This window comes from Cydia amplana, chromosome 17 (assembly GCF_948474715.1).
Source record: "Cydia amplana chromosome 17, ilCydAmpl1.1, whole genome shotgun sequence".
NCBI lineage: Eukaryota > Metazoa > Arthropoda > Insecta > Lepidoptera > Tortricidae > Cydia > Cydia amplana.
The window spans coordinates 10178773-10202450 of record NC_086085.1 but is presented as its reverse complement, the minus strand read 5'-3'; the positions used below and the strand labels follow the sequence as shown (position 1 = coordinate 10202450).

The 23678-nt window shown below is 37.1% G+C and overlaps 1 protein-coding gene across 1 annotated transcript in view; it reads left to right on the top strand.

Moving 5' to 3' along the window:
• Positions 1-23678, top strand: part of LOC134656158 (cell adhesion molecule Dscam2-like) — a 100366-nt gene that overhangs the window by 60224 nt on the left and 16464 nt on the right. The window contains exons 7-22 of the mRNA XM_063511682.1: positions 2495-2570; positions 7510-7598; positions 14301-14369; positions 15149-15293; positions 16053-16228; positions 17278-17368; positions 17945-18095; positions 18912-19076; positions 19145-19280; positions 19358-19477; positions 19840-20004; positions 20081-20225; positions 20904-21052; positions 21605-21815; positions 22525-22720; positions 23492-23658. Of these exons, the coding sequence (XP_063367752.1) occupies positions 2495-2570; positions 7510-7598; positions 14301-14369; positions 15149-15293; positions 16053-16228; positions 17278-17368; positions 17945-18095; positions 18912-19076; positions 19145-19280; positions 19358-19477; positions 19840-20004; positions 20081-20225; positions 20904-21052; positions 21605-21815; positions 22525-22720; positions 23492-23658 (2251 nt within the window). The remainder of the gene's footprint in view (positions 1-2494; positions 2571-7509; positions 7599-14300; positions 14370-15148; positions 15294-16052; positions 16229-17277; positions 17369-17944; positions 18096-18911; positions 19077-19144; positions 19281-19357; positions 19478-19839; positions 20005-20080; positions 20226-20903; positions 21053-21604; positions 21816-22524; positions 22721-23491; positions 23659-23678) is intronic.

Here is a 23678-nt window from a genome sequence, read left to right as displayed (position 1 = left end):
CTCTGGAGAGGGGCGCGCAGTTTATAAATGTCTCTACTTGTTTGTTCCTAGATTGGGATTTCGTATGAGAAATTATTAGCTTTAAGCTAGTGATTTGTGTTGGTTTTCATTAACCATTACAAACATATTATTTTAGTATAAGGACTGAAAATTATACGTTAATCGAGAATAACATTTATCTTCATTATTACGCTCCACCAAAACTTATCCATGAATGTATAATCAAGTGAACTACACAGTTAAACAATACGTTTTAAACAGAAACAGTTCCCGAACGTTGTGTATTCAAGGAAGGCTGGGGCTCGACGCTGCATCGCACAACGGATCTCAAAGCTTTGAGGGGATGAGACATTGCGATTCATTCTCGCATTTAAAAGCAAGACTGTAATTTCGCAGGCCTTTGTCTCGGTCCCGCGGCACGCAGGGAAATATGCGCATTCAGAAGGGATTTTTATCGTTTTTCAAGTGGTACGCTTTAGTTGTGTGCGGAGGTAATCTGTCCTGGCGAATGTAAATCTGCTGAATGCCGCGTGTTGTCGTAAGAAATGCGCGGTGTGCTTTAAAACGGCATTCGAATTTATATGAAACGAATGTTGTTGCTAGCACGGGAGCTGTGCCTTCTAAAAGGAAATATATCCAGCAATTTAAGAGATATATATAAGCAACTAGGTGCTGACCAAGGAGAACGATATCTCATTATATTTATTGATGAGGGTTTGCAACGCAAGATTCATATGCAAATTTAACACGCGTTTAACACCCCTGGCGTTGCAGGCGTCCATAGGCTACGGTGATCATTTACCATTAGGCGGCCCGTATGCTTGTTTGCCACCGACGTGGTATAAAAAAGATGTGTGAAACTGGTCAGTTTGTCTTAAAACTATATGTAAGCCCGTGCCATTTCAATTAAAAGGCTAAAGACAATTTGTATACCTACATCACCTACTCACGTCTTACGTTGTAGATACGAGTAAAAGGTATGCACAGTATGATATTACGAAATAGAGGCCAAGAAATATATATTTCCCTGAAGGTAGTCTTACCGCGTCTCGGTGAATAGTGGGCCTTTTGACAATCATGAATCTTTCTGTGCCGCGGAATGAAGTATGAGTTGTTTGCTCCTTACATATTTCATGAATATCGTTTGTTTTCATTATATTTAGTGAACACCACCTTTACTTTTCCGATATAGTTTATTATGTGTACATTTGTTTGTACCTCATATAGTTGTAAGTAATTAAATGTATTCCATTAGGATTATTGTTATTACTAATATTATGAACTTCATATCATTCGAACTAGGTAATTGTTGAAAGGCGAAGATTTTGAAAACCATATTTACATATTAGTTACATTTGTAATATCGTCATCTCAAATGTTTGTTTAACTACCTATTCCCATTTTGACCTATAGGTATTAGCTATAATGCGCCTGAATGGTATAACATGCTTTACCACGATGAAACTCTTAAAGAACCCATTAAATCCAATTGGATTAAATAATGATCCGAATTCGAAAAAAAAAGCGCTGGTGGCCTAGCGGTAAGAGCGTGCGACTTTCAATCCGGAGGTCGCGGGTTCGAACCCCGGCTCGTACCAATGAGTTTTTCGGAACTTATGTACGAAATATCATTTGATATTTACCAGTCGCTTTTCGGTGAAGGAAAACATCGTGAGGAAACCGGACTAATCCCAATACGGGCCTAGTTTACCCTCTGGGTTGGAAGGTCAGATGGCAGTCGCTTTCGTAAAAACTAGTGCCCATGCCAATTACTGGGATTAGTTGCCAAGCGGACCCCAGGCTCCCATGAGCCGTGGCAAATGGCCGGGACAACGCGAGGATGATGAATGATCCGAATTCGAAATTGGCGAAAATCACAGGCACACAGTTTTATTTTACGGCCCGGCAAGTTTATGCAATGCAACGTGTGGCGCGGTTGTCACTAGGTCACTGCACTCTTGGAAAGTTCACAGTATTGATTTTATTGGGCATGCCCGAAAATATAAATGAAATGTGCCTTTGGGATGACGCTGTGCGTGTGAACGCTGTAACTGTGTCAGTAATGTAATGTAATGTAACGTTTATTGCAGACAAATAATCCATATTACCTATATACATAATAAATAACAAACAGAATTAAAAATAAATAATTAATCACAAATTCATAAAACAACACTCAAATAATTGTAGATGAAAAGCTGGACACTTAACAAAAAAAATGTTATTTAACGGAATCAAGCCTTTCAAAGTAAATTTGGAAAGTGTTAAATAAGCAATTTTTTATCGCAAGTGGCGCTGGAGTAGTAGTTTTTGAAAGTGATACAAGTCGAATCAAGTAGGTATGCTTAATTGACCTGTTAACTTGCTGCAGCGAAAATGTTAATTCTCACTACTAAGCTTGAGAAAAATTAGATTTTCTTTGATCTTCTTCTAATCTTAGTGTTTTAATAAAGCTCTTATGTAAAATATCTAATATAATGATTATGTTCCGCAGGTCTATCCCAGCTTACAAAGAAAGGCAGATATAAAAGGAGAGAGCTGCATAAATGCATTATTATCCAGCTGAAGGAGTAAGTACGCTTTAAACGATCATAAGTTACAACAATGCCGTAAACCATAGTGCTATTATTCTACAAACAACAATGTAAGTTTCTACATAAAAGTATGAAAGTCACTCGACCTGTGTTCTTGTTAAGGGAAAGTGTGTCTAGAGGTGTTTGTGTTAGGTTATAAAGTCGTGCGGCGCCGGTGGCGACATCGTTACGTAATTAGACGGGGCCGCGGTCGTCGACCCCGCTCGACTTTGACCCACTTCTTACCCTAATTTTCGCGTCTCACCCCGTAGACAACTTTATCTGTTGTGCCCTGCCGGCGTCTCATCCTCCTTGTTGCCGTGATAGCTTTGCGAAAACTGGGACACTTGACGTTTTCGATTAATTTAAGCTACCGCTACTGTTAGTCACAATATTGAGATTAACAAAGTTAAATAAACATAGATTAATCTGCCAAAAATTCTCCATTAAGTAGTTTACTATTTATAGAATGAAAGGGTTAAAAACAAAGTAACCATTAGCGCGGGAAAAATATGTTTCAACACTGGAGAGTTTTCGCGCTCGCGACGTGAATATTTCATTATCTTTCTATCCAAGATTCGTAAAAGCTTAAATCATCTTTTATTGTAATAGACATCTTAGCTAGTTGATAGAACTTTAGGCTTAAGTTTGCGGATCAGGTCTATCCGTTCACTGCAAGCAGATTAACGTTAACCGGTATTAAGGCGACTAAAGTGAAAATACAGTTTTTACATTAAATTTCAAACTAAAGGGGTGACAGGCAGAACGGTTTTCACACTAACCAACTGTCAAACTTGGTTTTAAGTACATTGATTGAACAATCGAACCGCTTGAAAAGTTATTAGATTAGCCTAAATGTATTATCATTCCCACAACGGAGACGACTCCAAATGGGTGTATAGCAAAAATATGCACGAAGTCAAAAACTGTACCTATTAGTTTCACATTAATTGATTTCATTGTGACGAAGATTAACGTTTTTATTAAAGGCACATTCATGTAAGTGTGTTGACCTTAGCTGTAAACTTACTTTAGGTGTATGCAATCTAAGGTAAAATTTTGTAACACAATGGAATTAATTAACTTAAGACTTATAACAGTTCTTAACTACTTCTTTTTTTGGATTTCACCTCAATGATATTCAAACACGTCATATACGTAAGTTTATCTAGCCGCTTTACTGCAGGGCAAGCCACAGAAATATTAACAATAATTCTTTCATGCGTGATCGTACTGTAATTTGTTCATTACAATTTAAACAATTAATTGTTAATATACCACTCTACTAGTTTACGTTCACCCGGTTACCCTTATCCAATTTTGTGCACTTTGAAATGCTAACAGTACGTAATTAATACTATTACACGGTACATTTGTAGCTATTCGACAGAAATACGACTATTTTACGGGAGTCGACCCTTGTTGTCCGGAACCTATTTCAATTACTACTGCCAATCGTGTTTCGGTCGCTTGGCACTTCATAACCATGCAGGGCGACACTTCGAACTTTAAACATCTCAACTCGATTTATTACTCATATTATACGAACATGACACGACTCTCAGTACATCTCACGCACACAAATAAACGCGAGCGAGAAACACTGCGAGTCGAGAATAGTTCGTTACATATCAATAATAAATCTTGTTTGGACTTTTAGACTTCGGACAGGCCTCCTGAATCTGACTGCATGTCAATTTGCCGCTTATGATTGGGTACTGCGTTTCGTTAGATAGGCATGTTATTGAGAACCGTGTCCTATTGAATACCTGAATGAAACTATGAATATTCAAATTTACGCCTACTAATTGGCACTAATTAAAGCGTCTTATTATTTTAACATTTATGATTAAGCTATAACAATAATTCTAAAATTGTAAAGCCCTTTATAAACATTTTATGAAAGTAAACAAAATATTTTGTAGTTCTACATGCGTCGCTTAAATGGAACAGTAAATCTAATGGTTACTTGTTTAGGCACCTACCCATGCAAAGCTAGATTCAATTTGTTGCTTAGGTTAGGGAGAGTAATGTGTTGTACATTTTCATTATACTCGAGTAGAGTTCCGCAGTAAGTCTATTAGTTACTCGCACTAACTTCAGCGGGAAAACCAATAGATAATAGTGTTCTATGGTTCCACAAGAAATACGTTTTTGCCCGAACAAGTTTTAAATTGCAAATAGCCGTTTGAGAGAAGTAGAATCGCAATAAAACTTGCCTTGGCGACGACGAACTTCGTCATATTCATCATATTCAACTTGTTCGACAGGCGAACTTGCCTGAATATATACATGTAGGTATCTACTTTTACGTCTCAACAACTCAATCTTTGGATTGAATAGAAATCATATCTGGAACTCCGACCATTAGAATTACAGTTGGGAAAATATTATATAATCGCTGTGCAAACTGTGGAATTAGTTTGAAAGTCAAACATTCTGTCATGGTGTATGTGTACCAATATAACGTATAATTAAGTGTAAACAAATATAAAATCAACGGCTCTAACTGTAACATATTCGTTTGTTAAATAATTATAAAACGTGGGTATTCATATTTGCCGCGACATATATCACTGACATAGTATAAAACAAAGTCGCTTCCCGCTGTCTGTCTGTCTGTATGTATGCTTAGATCTTTAAAAATACGCAACGGATTTTGATGCGGTTTCTTTTTAATAGATAGAGTTATTCAAGAGGAAGGTTTATGTATAATTTGTTAGCGGGGCGGGTCGCTAGTTGTAGATAAAGAAAAAACATCTACATATTTAACGCCACAACATAGTACATGCAGAAAAGGAAAAATAAGACGAACAAACTACAAAAACATTGGTTACGTGAGTAGGTATATATTGGCGTGGGTTTGGTTTAATTAATATGTAGGAGAGCTGTTTGTATTTTCTTCAATTAACAGTTATCTTTACGCCTACTTACCGTTGAACTGAGACGTTATGCGGGTTACACGTTGCTAATAATTGAGGAATAATAGGTAGTTAGAAAAGTAAAAAAGGAGTATTTTCATAAGTAAAAGTCACATCCGGTAGAACATTTAGATAGCGGTGCATACAAAATCTATCAATGTTTGTCAGCATCTTATTAATGTTTTAAGTGGATATAAATGATATAATATTAAGTTGGAAAAGCTACAAAAATTCTAAAAATGACCCATTGAAAAAATGTCACAGTTTTCACGCGCGGATGGTCAAAAGAATTTAATTTCAAGTAGCGAATTGGATAGTAGGTCAGCTTCCTATATAAATTGTCTCTCGATTCATTTTTTGCCGTGAAAATATTTCCACGGCGCCCCATTTTTTGTGTCACTGAAACTCAATTTTAAGTATCAAGCTATCGGTGCGGTAGTAAGGTTTTCTTTTTGCTTGATAAAATCTACAAAAGCGGAGACGCGATATCTGATGGTACATAAAAGGATGAGCATATAAAATAGTTTATTGAACATTGGACTTGAGGAGTCTGTTTGATGTAGTATTCCTATGGGAAAAGAGGAACATGTTAGATATATACTTTTATGCATTTGTACGAATAAATAATTCACGGGTCAATATTCCATACGTTAAGGTATTAACAAGTTTTAAAATGCAAAAAGTGCATTAGGATTGTACGATTAGAGAAAGCAGCAAATATTTTGTCACAGATATGGCTGACTCATAAATAATAACGCACTTAAAGATATAATGATCTATAGAAAAAAACAGACTTCAAAAAACATCAGGTATTTACCATTAAAGTTACTTGTACGTTCTGAATTTCATATCTTCGCTGTTATTTAAGCAAGCTTATGTATTTATATGTACTCTTTCGTTTGTTCGAGTTTCGTTTCCACCCGAACGAGGTAAGGTCTCGTAATTAAATTATCGAGTGAGTTTGTGAGAATAATTATCCTTCTAATTATACAATACGGCCTCCGTTGATGTAGGTATGTCGCTTTGTGTTTCTGTCGTTTGTTTCTTGCAATTAGCAAAATCGGCTGCTGACATTTACAAACCCACAGATCTCGTAATTCGGGAAAATGATCCTTAATCAACAACACATAAGGTTTACAGTTGATCAATTTGAAACATACGACGTTAAGCAAGCGAGAATGCAGGCTTAGATTAAAAAGGAGATTGAGAAATAACCCAAGTTTATTATTGAAGCTCGTAATTGGCAGGCTCCTTTGTTCAGGTACATCAAACAGGACCTCAATTACATACGTTTAATTCCAGATTGATAGTAAACGAATACAAACTCGTTCTGTAATTACGTCGAGGGAATTAATTTGATTTTAATAGGTAATGTTATTGTTGGGACCGCCGCGGCTGAGACTCGATCGAGGTTAATGGGTACCTAAATCACCTAATTGATTAGTTGGCACAGACAAGACATCCTCTAGACTGAGCATAGTAACGCTACCCCCTCTGCCACAAATATACAGTAGTTTTACTCCATCTTCGAGTCAAGTGTCAGAATCCCGTGCCGTGATTGGTCCGTGTCTTTGAACGGACCAATCACGGCACGGGATTCGCTCACCTCGTCCCCCGCACCCCAGTGTTTTTGGCAGCATCGGTTTCATGAAATAATTGCTCTAAACTCCGTCTAGAGGATTCCTAGTCTATGTTAGTTGGTTATCGGGGTTTCTATTCGAAAATAGGGGCACGTCACATTTTATCTTTACTCTTATTGTTTTTATTCAGAAACTACTTCAATATATTGTAAAAAGACTAGGCAAAGTTAAAATGAGGTACCTGCGGTTCATATGTTTATATTTGTGTATAAGTGTAAAACTGTGAACTATTTCTACCATGCTAGATTTTTAATAATATCTTAAATATAATTCAAACTTAATAGACAGTTTAAATAATTACCTACTTATATATTTACCGTTTCCTAAATTAACAAATTATATCTTATTTTCTTCAATGTAAACTTTGTTTTACAGATACCAGCAACTATTCAGAAATAGAACGCCGAAGGCGTACAGGGTAAATTCTTCGAGAAGGTCACTTTTTGAGAAACATAAAAATAATGGTAAGTATTTTCATTAAGGTACAACGTAGAAATGTAGCTATAAGAAATATCATAACATTAACATATCATAACATATCTAATTTTTCAACTAAAATTTAAATTTCCGGTGGTTCTAGCTCATTATGATCTTATTGAACAAAAAATATTGTAGGTGCATAGGTACCTACCCATAAAAGTTACACACGTTATTTATCCGGAACTCCTTTCATTGAACAAAGAGATATCGCTAGAAAAACTTCCAGTTTCAGCTTCAGTACGCTCCAAATGTTATTTATGATGTCCCTTATCTTACTGAATAACACATTCTAAATATTTTAGCATTAGGAAGTACTTAAATGCGCACTGCTGATGTTGATCTTTTTTTACAATAAGCGAATACCTTTTGTAAAAAGTACTTTGATAAAGATAACTCTTTAAATTTCGTTAATGGGCGTTTTCTAAAATAGATATTGAAAACCCGATTCTCCCAGATCCTGGTGTTTTTGGGTTCTTTCAACTCAGAATCACTAGCATATTCAATCCTGATGATAAAAAAATGTCCCAAAATTTTGTATGAAAATTGTACATTCCACTACGTTACATACAAGTGAAAACTTTTCTCATACTAAAAACGTGACGTAATGGAATGGACATTTTGGGACATCTTTTTTTAATGGTAGGATGGAGAGTGCTGTCGATTCTGAGTAGAATGAGCCCAAGAATGTCCAGATTTGAAAGAATCGGGTTTTCGATATTTATTTTAGAAAAAGCCCTAATAGTGCTACGATCTGAGGGCCTACCGCGAACCACGTTCGACGTGTTGCCTCTCTGTCGCACTTGTAAGTTCGTACGTAAGTGTGACAGGGAGGCAACACGTCGAACGTGGTTCGCGGTAGGCCCTCTGCTACGATGACCTACACTCGGCTACGCCGTAGCAAAGCGTAGCTCATTCACAGGCCAATCCCAACATACACTGACGTCAGAAGGGTATTTGACTGTATTTAATGAATATTATAGATGCCTAAACAGTATCGAAATGAATATTATAGTTTCCTAAACAGTATCGAAATGAATATTATAGTTGAGTTGGGGTCCCATAGTGAAAAAAGTATGCGATTTAACTTTGGTATATGAAGTCTTATTTCAAGCATTGCAGTCGACGAGTAGAAAAAATAAATTATTTTACACCATGCATGAAATAAAGGACCAGAAGAATAATAAAAAAACGTAGACAGCAGTTATTTTTAGACACAATTTCTATAATAAAACAAAGAGTAGGTTATTTGATTGTTACGTCACATGCTAGTGTTTTATATAAATTTCATAGAAGCAAAATCGTTTTGACAGTCGAAAAAAGGAACTGATTTGACTAGTAGTCAAATACTCTATTATATTTGAAACATGTTATTTAGTAATAAATGAAACAATCTTGCAACCTCTATTTCCCCTACATACATCAGTTTAGTTTGGTAAAGTGTCATTCAATAGAACTTGCTAACTATGTAAACAAACCGCAATACTAAAATTGTCACTAAATGTCAATTTAATAGTAAGTCTAGTAACTTTTGTTTACATAGTTAGCAAGTTCTATTGAATGACACTTTAAAACATAATAGTCACTTACTAAAGAGAATAATAACTAACAACGAAACAGCAATAATAAATTATAATCATATTATTAAATAGTGCAAAAAATGCGGATTTCTAGAGATCGTTTATTTTTCCATTAACTTGAGTATGTATCCTTGTAAGGTTCCCTGGCTCCGGATATTATTACGAGAAAACAAAATGATACCTACCAGATATTTAATAATATTGTATTTTGTCTTAATGATAAATATACTTTATGAACATTATAGTTCATTTTTTTCAGCATTAGAAAGAACTTGAAAGAAGGTAAGCGATTTTGACTTGTCTTTTAATTGAAAAACACTTTTTAAAAATCAATAACTATTACTTATGAAAGCAGAAGACTATAAAAGATCGTATTAGATTCATAATTGTTACATATTTACCGTAACTTATTTTTAAAATGTGTTTTTCAATTAAAAGACACATCAAGATTGTTTACCTTATTTGTAATGCTAACAAAAACGAAGTATAGACAGTTGAAAACAGAAATCAAAGATAATATACGATTATGAATGTTTGTATAATTGTCTGGCATACAATTTTATCTTGTACATTCTCAAGCGTACTTACTTCGTAAAATATTATAATGAGGTCTCAAAAAGTATTTATTCAAACATTACTTACAAACTTAATATACCTATAAATTAAACACACTGAAATAACTTACCTATAAAACTTAAAAACTAAATCTAAAAATAACTAAACCGTTATAAGCACCTTATTTCTACAAATTTTGTTTCATAAATGACATCTGTATTTCATTTAAGCAAGCGTTTTGATTTATACTTAATCTTAGCTTCTATTAACTACTAAGGTAAGTTAATTTCACCACGCAGACATAGAAAATTAAAGCCTACGAAATGAAACAGTGAAGTCTCTCTCTAATAAACTTATTTTCATTAAAAAGAGCTATAATATAATTATGAATCTTGTTCAGCCTATTCGTAACAAAAGTCTGGCCGAGCTTAAAATATAACTACGTGTTTCTTCACCTCTTGTGTTTTAAAATAAAATAAAGAAACTTAAACTTTACGATCTTGAGTCTACGGTCGTTTTTCCAGTGGTAGAAGTAAAGTAAGTTAAGATATTGTGAATTTAGTAAGTGGAATATACATTGCGGTTCATAATAAGACGGGCTATAAATATAAACGGGTTAGCGAAGAACATGGATGTGCCTTTGAATAGAATGTGCAACAAAAGGGTTTTTCCTCGGTCCGCCTTTCAGTCCCTTGAAAACATAAGCCCCATTAATCCCTAGAGTAAACTCATGAATGAAAATAATTTTAATTTAATATTTTTTAGGGTTCCGTACCGAAAGGGAGCCAAAGTTCATGTTTATTTTGTACTAAGCTTCTATAAGGCATTCATTCGATACTCCTGATACTATTAGATTAAAAATATATATTTCTGTCCTTGCTAAGTGTGCAAACCTAACTTATTAAATAGGTACATTAGTAAGCAAGTTAATAAATTAATAATACATACAAATTACATAGAGTAGGTACATTACTTATTTCTTTTAAAAAATACAGAAGGTAATGAAATTTTCCTATTTCTTAAATAGTAAACCTTTAACAAAACAAAAAAAAAATAAACATTAAGAGTCTTATCGTTTTTGTCTTGTGGCTTGTCATATTTTTCAGTTATTATTTATTCTTACTTAATAGAAAAACATACACGAAAATATAAGTGCTTAGTTTTTGTGCATCAAATTATATCTGTCTTCGTCACTGTGTTTGAAATGTGACTTCGCAATGTCAAAGTCACAATGTACTGCTTAATCTTTGCGTCAACTGACAAGTACCTATAATCGTGCACTTGCGACATCCACGCGCTCTATATCTGTGACAGGCTGATTCCAGCGCCGCGGAATATTACACTATTATTGGATACCAAATCTTATTTCTGCAATGCTGTAGGCATATTAGTGCGGAAAAAGGCTGTTACGAGTATGCTGATGTTGCAGCACTGCAGAAACGGAATTTGTGCTTGTTTTTGATATCCAAATAGCAGTAATAAAAGTGGATAAAATACAAGTTTATCAATAACTAATCAATATCAAGACATACAGATGTTTAATTACAAAGTTTTATCTATACCGAGAGGCGTATTCTGATTGTAATAACATGCTATGAATTTGAGCTGAATTTGTAATGGCGGTGATCTGTCAAGTGCCGATTTTGGTTGAAGTCACTTTTGACACTGGCAGAACTGCTGGCAGATCATAAATCTATAACAAATCCAGATAAAATTCATGACCTGTTATTAAATTTTGAATATGGCTCATGATCACACATCAACACTGCATTGTCATAAGATTTTTAGTTACCCATCCTCAAGGTTGTTACTATACAACAAATGTATTCCGGAAAAAAAAGCTTTCTTAATTCAAATGTATCTTTCTTCCTTCGGACAAAACGAATAGGTAGTGGCCGGGGCACATAATGAATTGCATAACACTATAAGGAGATATATAGTGTTTTAGGTGCGGATACTAAAGACATTTTCCCGTAAGCCACGAAGAAACAAATATATTGCGATTTGCTCCTTCATTTTCTCACAAGGTATTTTATTACTTTGGGGTCTCTCATAAATTCCGTACTCACTCAGAAAGAAAAATAAGGACTGCGGATAGTCGGCTCAGAGAAAATTGGTGCGTGGCAGCGCTTACTTATTAAGTTTACTCTTCACACATAAGCGGGTAAGTCGCGGGTGTCAACTGTGGAGAGTGATAATTTCACAGTACTCTGACTATGTACTTGTAAGAGTATTATACTTGTAAGAAAAAGGAAGAATACCTTAATGGAACGAGGCATTGTTATACATGGAATAAAAAGTACTAGAGTACAAAAACTTTTATCATTATCGGTGGACAAGTTACTTAGTCCCTTATGCAGAATAAATATCACAAAAGATTTTATCGATGTGTAAAAAATCCAATTACTGTGTAAATTCAGAGAATTCATTTAATACCAATGCATAAAAGAGAAATTAATAAGTAATACCGAATCAAAATTAACGTTCCATTTCGGAAATGTATTTCGTTAACGTCAGATCAAATCAAATTCATAGGAAACCAATTACCGAAATTGAAACGAACTGGATTTAATTGGACCATCGTATTACACATCATGCACCTATGATGTCTACCGGCAGCTCTATTCAGATTTGTGAAATATGATAGCCAATTAATTTTAATGATATCAATTTCATTTCAGTCTCAGTGCGCTACACTCATTGTAATGAGGTGCGGACACTGAACACTTGAGATTAAAATCATTGATATGTACTTATCATCTGAATAGGTTTCAAAGTCACACGCCATTTGAAATTGTCGATAAATTTTAGAACATTAGGTAGTTTATATGATGCGTAATCTAATTTACAAATTTAAATTACAAATTTACCTACAAATTTACGTAGGTAAATCACTTCATTTTTACTTCACTCGCCCGTGCTATCCGCTCGTGAAAGTACGTATACCTACTTATGGTGCGAGAAAGAAACGCTTAGTTAGAATATCAATAACAATATTTTAGAGTTATAATGATGCTACGGTCTAGTAATTAATCTATCAAAATTTAAGTATTCTAAAACACCTGGCGATTTATGATGGTGCTTCTGTTCTGAAGACAATTTATGAGACTATGACCATTATGCTAGGAAATTCATATTATGTATGTTAAAAATTATATTGCGACCGGTTTTCCACTCCAGAACTTTCATATTTACAAACATATAAAAATGTACAGTACAAACCAGAAGTCGTACGAGTCGTAAGAAATCTTTAGCAAGCGAACCGTGAAAACGTCTACCATTTCTGAAAGGAAATGTATCGCCCATTCAAGCATATGTTACACGTTTTCTACGAGTATGTCCTCGACACGTGGAAACGTCGCTGCCTAGATTACTAACATGCCACCGCGGTCTACTAATCTATCAAAACGAGAAGCAACGGAACCAGATGGCAGATGAGTACAAACACAAAACGGGCTTGATCTCGCCGAATGTGTGATTTGTGTTTGACTAGTAAAGTTGGTGCCTAGCTACGTGATCTCTGTGACCTACTGTGTCAGATGACCTTTCCCGGAATTTTAAGGTACAGTCGGAGCCCGATTCAGATTTAACAACTTGTTATGGTTTTCAACTGGTTTTAATACGACCTTGACAATCGGCTTGGTGATTAGCGCACATCTTACGCACGAATTTCAGTTCATTTCGTATGCACTAAACAGCGTGACCGATTTTCAAGGTCGTATCAAAATAAGATCAAAACTATACCAAATTGTTGAATCTGAATCGGAATTTCGTGTCTGTTTACATACTCAGTTTATACAGATCAAATGCTCGTCAAATGTTAGTTTGAATGTTTAATCTAAACCCGTAAAATATGATGACCTCAAGGGATTCCCGATGAAATTTTTCGACTATATTTGGGGGCAACCAAGTGCGGTTGCTTCACCAGAAGGAAACTTTCCAAATTGGAATAGTTCCCCGGATATTTCTCGCGTTGGCATCCATCTTTGTGGGGGCGGGCGGTGGGGATGTCGGGGGGTAGATGGTTTTTTCGCTCGTCACAATGTTCGTTTTGTGTACAAGCTATTTTATCATCGCTTTGAAGGATAGTTCTGTCCAGCCGGCCTGACTCTTGATATGTGCGCTGCTGTTGACTTAGCGATCACTGGAATTTATTTCTAAAACAGATTACTGGAGATAAAATAAATGCGTGTGTTTATTTATTTTATTACTTTCACAAACAGTTACAATAAAATCGTGAAAACAAACGATTTAAATACGTTATAGGCATCCGTTGTTTACGGCAAAGATAAGCCAAAGCTATCGGGGCTTCGGTTTATCTCGGCAATTCAGGATTCTACATAGCTGTAAATTTTCTGCCGGTTTTACGATTTACGAGGTTATAAATTCTGAACGAATGTGGATAGTAAAACGGAAAGCTGAGTGAATTTTTCAACAGGCCCTTATTACATTTACGCTACGTTGTCTGTGGGTAATTTTATTGCCGATGACGCGATCGTAAAAGCGTAATGCGTGTTAATAATCATGTTTACATAAGGACGTTTACATTTCCAGTAACATGGTGCTCATTAACGGAACGGGCCTGGCGTCCGTTGAAGAGGAAAAGGATAAAACGTTCGCCGGGTGAGTGGGAGTGCAACTAGTAATAAAATAAGATTTATTACATCGATAAACTTTTAACATGGTTGTTATCGTTAGATGTGTGTTTGTATATTGTGTCGGTGTACATTGCATCAGGAAGTGTTTACGAAAAACGCGAGGTCACCACACATAGGTGCAATTTTTACTGAATTGCACCCTAAAATCCATCTAAGCTAACTTTGCACCAACTTTAACAAATAAAGTGAGGGAGTGTTCGTTATTAATCATATTTTCACAGAAATTTGACATTAATGATGACATCGTCACACTTTGTAACGACACTACACCATTTTATAATACAACAGCTCACGAGATGCAACTGAAATAAGCGGTCGCATTCCCCAACTAAATTGTTGTTTCGATCGCGAGTTTTCTCCTTTGTTCTGTATAATAACTGTGGGAATCATTAATCATTACTTACATATCTGTCAGTTGATAGTTTTCAAATAGTACAAACATGTCGTCCCATTAAAGTCTTTCTTCCCACGCCGTAAGTAGTCATCGTTATTATCCCCCCACACGTACTTCGCATATTCGCTAGGTGCACGACTGGTGCTGCCCTCATTTTGGCAGACTTTCTACGTTAAATCTTATGGAGTAAAATTAGTTCAAGCGGCTGCCGCTAGTACTAATGGCGGACATTCCATAAGATTACCTGTGTTTGTGACGATCTGCGCCACTTCCCCCTCCACCGACTTCGCAGCTTGCCAATAATATAACTAGCCAATATCCTATAGTTGATATGATGTTTGTGTGTGCAGACTCTCGACCCGAGCTGGTGTACACGTTTATCGAGCAAGCGGTGCAACCGGGAGCGCAGGTGGCTCTGAAATGCTCGGCGGTGGGCGAGCCGCCGCCTCGATTCAAATGGACGCTCGACTCGCAACCAATACCGCCGCACCATGGGTCAGTAATACGAGTGCCTATGAAAGAATGAATGAAATCTTTATTTCAGGCAACTAGTGGCGTAAAAATATAAACTAAACACTAAAAATCACATTATGATTGCGATGCAATACGCAACCCCGCAGTGTCAGGGAGCCGGCCGCGGAACCGCTGAAACTTGACACCCTTCGTCCAAAACTCCTCCTTGGTGAAGGTCGCAAGATGTTATGTTTTTAAATTGTAAAAAATCATGCATGGGTGCTGCCCCATCAGTTTTGTATAAATAATTCACTTTAAAATAATTAATGGCACAGTTGGTAAATTTCGTTGGCTTGGCCGCACTAATCTCATTTTATTATGTTCGGTAAGTAAAAATGTAATATACCTACCTAATACTTCCTACTAAAAAATATTCAGACGTTTCGCAGATATAACTTTTAAATTTTTCCTGAACATGTCAAAGTTAGAACAAATCATATTAGAACGTACTTAAAATGATGTTATATCTTTTGCTGTCTTATTATTTCAATCATATCAGATAAAAAAAAAAGAAAATCTCCCATCCAGTTTATCTCAATGAGACCCTTTTAAGTATGGCGACGACATTTATTACATCGTGGGAAGCGTATAACCTCCGGCTATCGGCCCTTACTCGGATCGTTTGGTATTGATGTACAAAACAACGCAAGCACTACGCGTTATGTGCAATAAATAAGGTTATAGCCTGCTGAAAGGCTAGTGGAGTGGTCGAAGTATATTTGCGATTATTTTTATGTTTAGGGCGGTGATAACCGAGGGAAGAGACAGCGGGCCGGCGGGGATGGGGCCTGGTGGTAACTACGTCTTGTCTACGCTGTCGTTGAGTAGTGCGAAGGTTGAACATGGCGGAAGATACGAGTGTCGCGCCAGCAACGCCCACGGCTCTGTCGCTCACGCTGCCAGGCTTAACGTCTATGGCAAGTATCTAATTAACCTTTTGGACGCCATGACCGATATATATACGCACCGCAGGTCCAATGCCAAAGACGTATTATTCGGTCATAGACCACAGAGCAACATAGACCTAGGTGCACATACATAAAGTTCAATTTCAGTTTTGACACTTCGGTGACGTGGCGTCTGAGAGACAGCTTTTGTGTTTGACACGGCGTCGAAAAGGTTAAGAGTCCGTATCACTATTGTACTATCTACACTCTTACCCATTTACATTATTTAATATTTGTCTATTTAAATATCCCTGTTTATTAACTATGTAGAAATTAGTGCAGGACACATATTTTTTTTATAATTTTAGAGTTCTCGGACACAATAACTGTTAATCAGTTGTTTTCTGAACGATACTTGAGCATGTACCATTGTTCAAAACGTTTATATAAAGTTTAACTGCTCTATATAATATACTCTGACATTACGGTAGACACTAAAGCTCGTCTTGACTGAGATTTCACACGTTTAGTCACATTAGGAGAAGCGAGCTTAGCATAAATTAGCCAAATTGTACCGATAAGCTTATGCCACGAATGAAGCTTTGCGGGAAGATCTCGCACTCGCAATAGTCCCCAATCCTGTTACTTAGACGGCTTAATAATAAAATAAATAAGGAATAAAATAAAGCATTTAGAAATACTTATACAGGGTGCTTCCTGTATCAGGAGCAATAAATTAAACTAAAGGCTGTACTCCTCAAACTGACCAACATTTGTTCAGCAACTTTTAAAAGTTATGAATCCTTTAGACTTCATCTTTTTCATACAAAATAAATATTGCCTTCAATGTACGCTGACATCAGTATGTTTGACGTTGCTTGTCACGCTTTAAACATAACAAAATTTGCAATACATTGCGTCTTAGAATAAACTTTAAAGTGTAATAAAAATCAAAACATGAGTTATTTTCAAAAGTTGCTGAACAAATGTTGGTCAGTTTCAGGAGTATAGCCTTTAGTTTAATTTATTGCTCCTGTTACAGGAAGCATCCTGTATATTAAAGTCACAATTTCTTTTAGGGCCTCCATATATTCGATCAATGAGTCCTGTGAAAGCAGTAGCTGGTTCAGACACAACAGTGTGGTGTCCATACTACGGATTCCCAATTGAGTAAGTAAACCGCACAAATATCTATTAAATGAAATTTTCGCCCATTCCCTAAAACACGCTCAACTCTTTACAGAAGAGCATTTGAATAGGTCTCAATAAAAATTGACCCAGCTCTTGAGGAATCACATTTAAGGAGGCCACCGTAAATGAACATCATCAATACATATTATAAAACAAAGTCCCCTGCCGCGTCTGTCTATCTGTATGTTCGCGATAAACTCAAAAACTACTGTACGGATTTTCATGCGGTAGACTAGAGTGATTCTTGAGGAAGGTTTTGGTGTATAATTTGTAAAGTTTTTGTGTAAATTCTTTGAACTTCCTGTGCGAAGCCGGGGCGGGTCGCTTGTGTCTAATAAAACTCATAACACAATTAAAGTAACAGTTTCAACACGAAGTCCGAGGAAGCGAAATGTTATCCCGCTTGCCTCCGACGCCCCTGCGACAGAAACCCTACCACCGCCTATACCCTTACGCTTCCTCAGGCCCCGAAACCACGGTTTTTGTTTAAACAGTGTACGTAAGATACAATACAGATAAAATGAAGTAATAAAAAACTGCTTTATATTTTTATAGTTCAGTAAAATGGGACGGAGGAACTGGCAACGATCCCAGATATCAGCAAATCGACGGTCAACTCACCATAAGCAATGTAGATCGAAATAGAGACCAGGGCGGGTGGGTCTGCTCCGTCCTGACACCTGGCGGGGAACTAGCTCGGCGAGAGGTATATTTTATTCATTGTTTCAATATGCTCAGAATTTCAAATAACCTTAAGACTTGAAAGGCTACTTCTTATTATTCGCTTAGAAATATTCTCTTACGGTGGGTATTGCGTTACTTTGTAGTGGCTGTGTACAATTTCTAAAGAAACGTATTTTGTAGAAATAAATGTGCTCACCTGTACAAAGGAGTTTTTAGTAAATAGAAATAACAATAGCTTTAATAAGTACGTCAATATAAAGCAGACTAAAAGTATCAATATACGATTTTGTGGGTTTAGCTTTCATCTCTGTTCTCGCTACAAAATATTCTATAAAATGCTATAGAACGTTATCCGATAGGATTCAGATTTTCAGCCGGGTGCAAAAATACGTGGAATAAAAATGCATGAGATCTGGTATCAATGTATGCATAGTAAAATTATCATACTATTTGTTGGTCCTGGCTTTAAAAAGAGTTGAAATAAAAATTGTTTAAAAGTTTAGCTCTATCTGTATAACATAACACTTTCTATATAACTATTTACTGAATAAATGTCGCGCAAAGTCTAAACGTTGTACAACTACTTGTACAACGTTTAGATTGCTTAGAATACTTAATTTCCAAGAAAAATAAACAATCATATGTCACTGCTAGAAGCTATTTCAAGCTAACATCACATTAAAACTCGGAAATGAAATCAAATTTGCACAACCATAGTACGTTAAAATTACTATCGCTATCAGGCGTTAGCGGGGGCACACAAATCACTGTAAGTACGTTCACGTTCGTACTTTGCAAAGCCTGGGTGTGAAATGTGTTAAAAGTTACGTTTTTCCAGGTGCAAATAACGGTGGTCTCTCCGCCCGTGCTCTCGCCAATCGTATTTCCACCTGGCTTAAGAGCCGGCGACCGAGCGCAACTCACCTGCACTGTCACCTCTGGTGACATGCCCGTCTATTTCTCGTGGCTTAAAGATCAAATTAACATTCCTAGCGCACTACAGGTAATTTTGAAACTTATGCTAGTATCATTAAAGTTGAGTTTAAATTCTAACTGTTTATTACATTTTAGGTTGATGAACGAGGTGCTGAATTTTACAGCATGTTGCTATTCAAAAGTCTCACTGCAGCCCATAGCGGAATCTACACATGTGTCGTCACCAACACAGCCGGCAAAGCTAATACGTCTGCGGAATTAGCTATCAAAGGTATTCGATTCCTGTTCTATTTGGAGTGAAGTTTATTTTTTCTATTTCGGTGAGTTCACGCGTTAGTTCTGTTTCAGTGCCTCCGTATTGGCAAATCGAGCCTTCGGACACGGCGGTGCTGCTCAACGGGTCGCTAACCGTGAGTTGCGAGGCCCGGGGGCATCCTTCACCGGCTATTTATTGGACCAAGTTCTCTGGTAAGTTTTAATTTAAGTAGGTAGTAGTTATTCCCGTGTGTTAGGTTTTATATTCATAGTTCATCTTTTTGTGTAATTTTTTTATATGTATATGTATATACAGTGCTAGTCATGGATGTGTTAATTTATTCCCGTCTAAGCATTTTTACTTCGGCGCTGACATCGATCAAAGTTCCAATCGCGACAGGCAAATTAAACCACTCCTCACAACCACCATCAAATTTTTTTTATTTTATTTAAAGATTTTTAATGTATTGGTCTTGATCACATCATTATCTCTGAAATGTGGTCTGGGATATGAATATCTATTTACCTACGTATCCATAGTTAGAGTAACTTATGAAGGAATTATTTGTTAACAGGTAGTGCCGAAACTACGTTAGGAGCCGTCTCGGAGCCTGCGGTACTTAACAACGGGTCTCTAAGACTAGAATCGGCGCGCGCCGAACACTCCGGCAAATATCGGTGTCGGGCCGACAACGGCGTCGCACCCGCGCTGTCCAAAACACTCACCATACACGTTAACGGTAAGAACAGCTACAGCTATTAATATTTGTGGTGTCACTATATACCTAAGCAAAAATTAAAACAAAATGTTTATAGAACCGGCAAGATTCGAGACGCCCTCGGTGAATGTGACTGCAAAGCTTGGCGACACGGTGAGGCTGGCGTGTGTAGCCCGTGGAGACAGTCCGCTTTCTACGTCGTGGAGTCACTCTGGACGGGCACTGCCTAATTCTGATTATAGGTACGGAATTAGTATAAACATGGATCTTAAATTAAAAACTAATTTTAAACAAAAAACTGCTACGGTTCACACTATGTTAAAGCTCTGTAAGACTGTCTAATTGTCTATCTATATTTATAAGGAGCTGAAAGATTTCCATATAGACAGGTACATAGCGATATTACTTATATTAACGCTGCGCAATGCTCTTCCTGCTGAGTCCACCGTGTCCTATAAAATCAGTCTAACATAACTACCCGCGCGCCGAAAGGCTAGTGTGTGTTGTCATAAAAATACCCTATCCGATGTTTTTCCGTTCCTGAACCGGGAAAACGGACAAAGGCAATTTACGTCTTACATAAAGATAGTCATAAAAAAGAATTGCAGCTGCAAAGACGGACTTGGTTTATCATAAAAGCGTAATTTTACTAGTAGTTGTTTTATTTGCCGATCATTCCACTATCACTTAGTGTAGAATTGTTTAGCTTTATGCGATGGTCACATAATATTTGTCTACGTGACAATGTGATACTCAAAGTATCTGTCTCTTTCAATTCTACTGTACTAATCCTAAAAAAGTTACATTTGCTTTGTCGAACTATTTTATTAGAAATGTACAGTGTAAACAAAGCGTACGTATTACATTACATTAATTTTTTGACCCATATTTTTGTATATCTTACTGAAACATATTTTTAGAATGAGCATATCAGAAACCCGGAGCGCAGAAGGTCTGCGGAGTGAATTAGTAGTGGAGCGGGCTGACAGAAGAGACTCCGGCGTCTATCGGTGTCAGGCGACCAATCCTTATGGCCGGTCCGACCACTTCGTTCATCTTGCAGTGCAAGGTAAGTAGCTGACCCTATTACAACCCTATTATTACTAGTAGTTCGCCCCGAACTAAGAACTCGCGGTTCGTCAAAATGTTAAATCATTATTTTAAAATTGTAAATTAAAACAATATTATAAATGTTTAAGCCGAGTACTTTCATTTGATACCAAACTCGACCATACTTTCTTGCAAAAAAGATGACCAGAATAGCAAGACCCCTCACAAATAGCTTTTTAGCCTTCTAAGCTCTTCTAGCTCAATAACCCCTTGATCGAGCCTGCTCATAATTTAATGACTATAATATAATGCCCTCAACTACACGTTTACCCAATTTCATTTAAATTAGAACAAATTTACTTAAGTTATTGTGTATCAAACTATCCTCTGATAGTTCAGTTTAAAAACATCGAAATGCCGGGACGTGCCCCTAGCCAGCCGTGTGCTCCAAGTTGAATGTAAGAACTTCACTTCGCTTCGCTCGCTCGTTCGATAAGTAAGACGCAACTTGGCATAAAAGAGATGATACCTAGCAAGTATTTATTTTTGGTGTGTATTTACGTTTCCTTAGAACCTCCGGAGCCACCGTCAAACTTCAGAGTCTTAGAGACCACATCGAGATCGGTCCGTCTGCAATGGCGGCGCCCTTACGACGGCAACTCGCCCGTCCTGGGCTACGTGGTGCAGTATCGGAAACACGACTCAACCAGCTCGGATACTTGGAGAGACGCGGATACGCACAATGTGTCGGTTTCGGCACATAACTTGGACAGTTACTCGGAGTACGTTGAATTATTCAATGCTATACGGGGGATGTATCAAGGTCCCGAACTCAATTCAGAGCCAACGTTAACCGCCCTAATAACGAAAAAGTATGTACGAGTATGTATTTACCGCCAAGATTTAGACTTTATTTTAAAATGGTGGAGTTTAATTTTGCGTAATTTCTGACATCCTTCTGCCTTATTGGGCGTTTTTTTTGTTGTTGTCCCCTACACTTTTTTTTCAATTTTGGGATTTTTTATGTTATTTCTACTCAGAATCACGAGCTCTTTCTATCCTAATAGGAGAAAAAAGTGTCCAAGGGTTTCTATTTCCATTCCGTCACCATTTTTCATAGACTTTGTATAAGGCGGTAGCGTAATGGAAAGATCGAAAAATGTATGGAAAATTTGGGACACTTTTTTTCTCCTATTAGGATAGAAAGAGCTCGTGATTCTGAGTAGAAATAACTTAAAAAATCCCAAATTTGAAAAAAAGAGTAGGGGACAACAAAAAAAAACGCCCTATTAAGGGTTAAGTCGAACTTGGAAGATAATGATAACTCCAACTGAGATAGGCTGTTAAGTTAACACTTAACAGCCTATCTCAGTTGGAGTTATCATTATCTTAACACCTTGTGTGATATCACTGATATCCTACTTGCGTGTGGTTAATACATTTCTAGTCATTGTGTACAAGGTATATTCAATAAACTAACCTTCACAACAGAACCGAAGGCGCCACGATATCCGGCCTCGAGCCAGCCACAGCCTACCTGGTCCGAGCTCGCACGGTGACGGCTCAATTCGCGTCGACTCACACGAGAGCGCTGCTCGCTCTGACGTCGCATGAACCGCCTGCGCGGGCGCCGCTGAGTCTACGGGCTTCGGCTCCGAGAGCTTCCACTATTGAACTAGCATGGCAGGTAAGGTTTAAATACTTATTTACTACTAGATTCTGTCCGAGACTTCGTCTGCGCAGAATTATTATTTTCATATAGGTACTAAATATATACCACTTCCATATAGTAAATTCCACCCAACCTTCTTATCCCTGAAGGGAAGGGGGGCTTAAACTATTTCGATACTAAATTTCATTTAAAAAATTGGTTGAAGCGTGAAGAAGTAATATAGACAGACAGAGTTATTTTCGCAATTGTGATATTAGTAGGGATAGTTAAATTAAAGATAGGATTAATTATATGACCTAATTATTTATCTTGTGAAACCTCCGCACCACTACAGGTGTGATATTATACCGAAAGTTTCCAAAATGTTAGGAAAGCTCTTCAAAACTTCTGGAAAATTTCACAGAAATTAAAAACAGGCCTCCTGAAAAACATAGAATACACAAATAGGGCAGTAGCGAGCTATGCATTTGGTTAATTTGTCTCGTTTTTATCCAAAAAATTACGTCGTCGGTAAACCGCTACCTACTGCAATAAAGATTATATTAAAATAGAAATCAACCTCTTTGACAACCACCAATATGTGTTTGATAACGTTAGGTCTGAACTCTGGCTTGGCTCATTTAGACGGCGCGCGAACTCGTATACGATTTTAGTTACATTGCGGACCATTGAGGTTACATCAATTCAGCCGACCGATCGAACGACGCAATGTAATGAAACTCGCATGCGAACTCACCGTCTAAATGGGTCCTTAATGTGTATAGTACGTACCAGCTATTGTTACAGCCACCACCGTCTTCCTCGTGGAACGGCGAGCTCCTGGGCTACTCCGTGTGGTGGTGGGCCTCCGCGGACGGCACGCTGTCAGGAGGGGCCAACGTCGGGATGGAGTTCGCTACCGTGCGGGGCCAGATCACTAAATACACTATCGAGGGGCTGGAGCATTATACTCGGTAAATATTACCTACCAAAG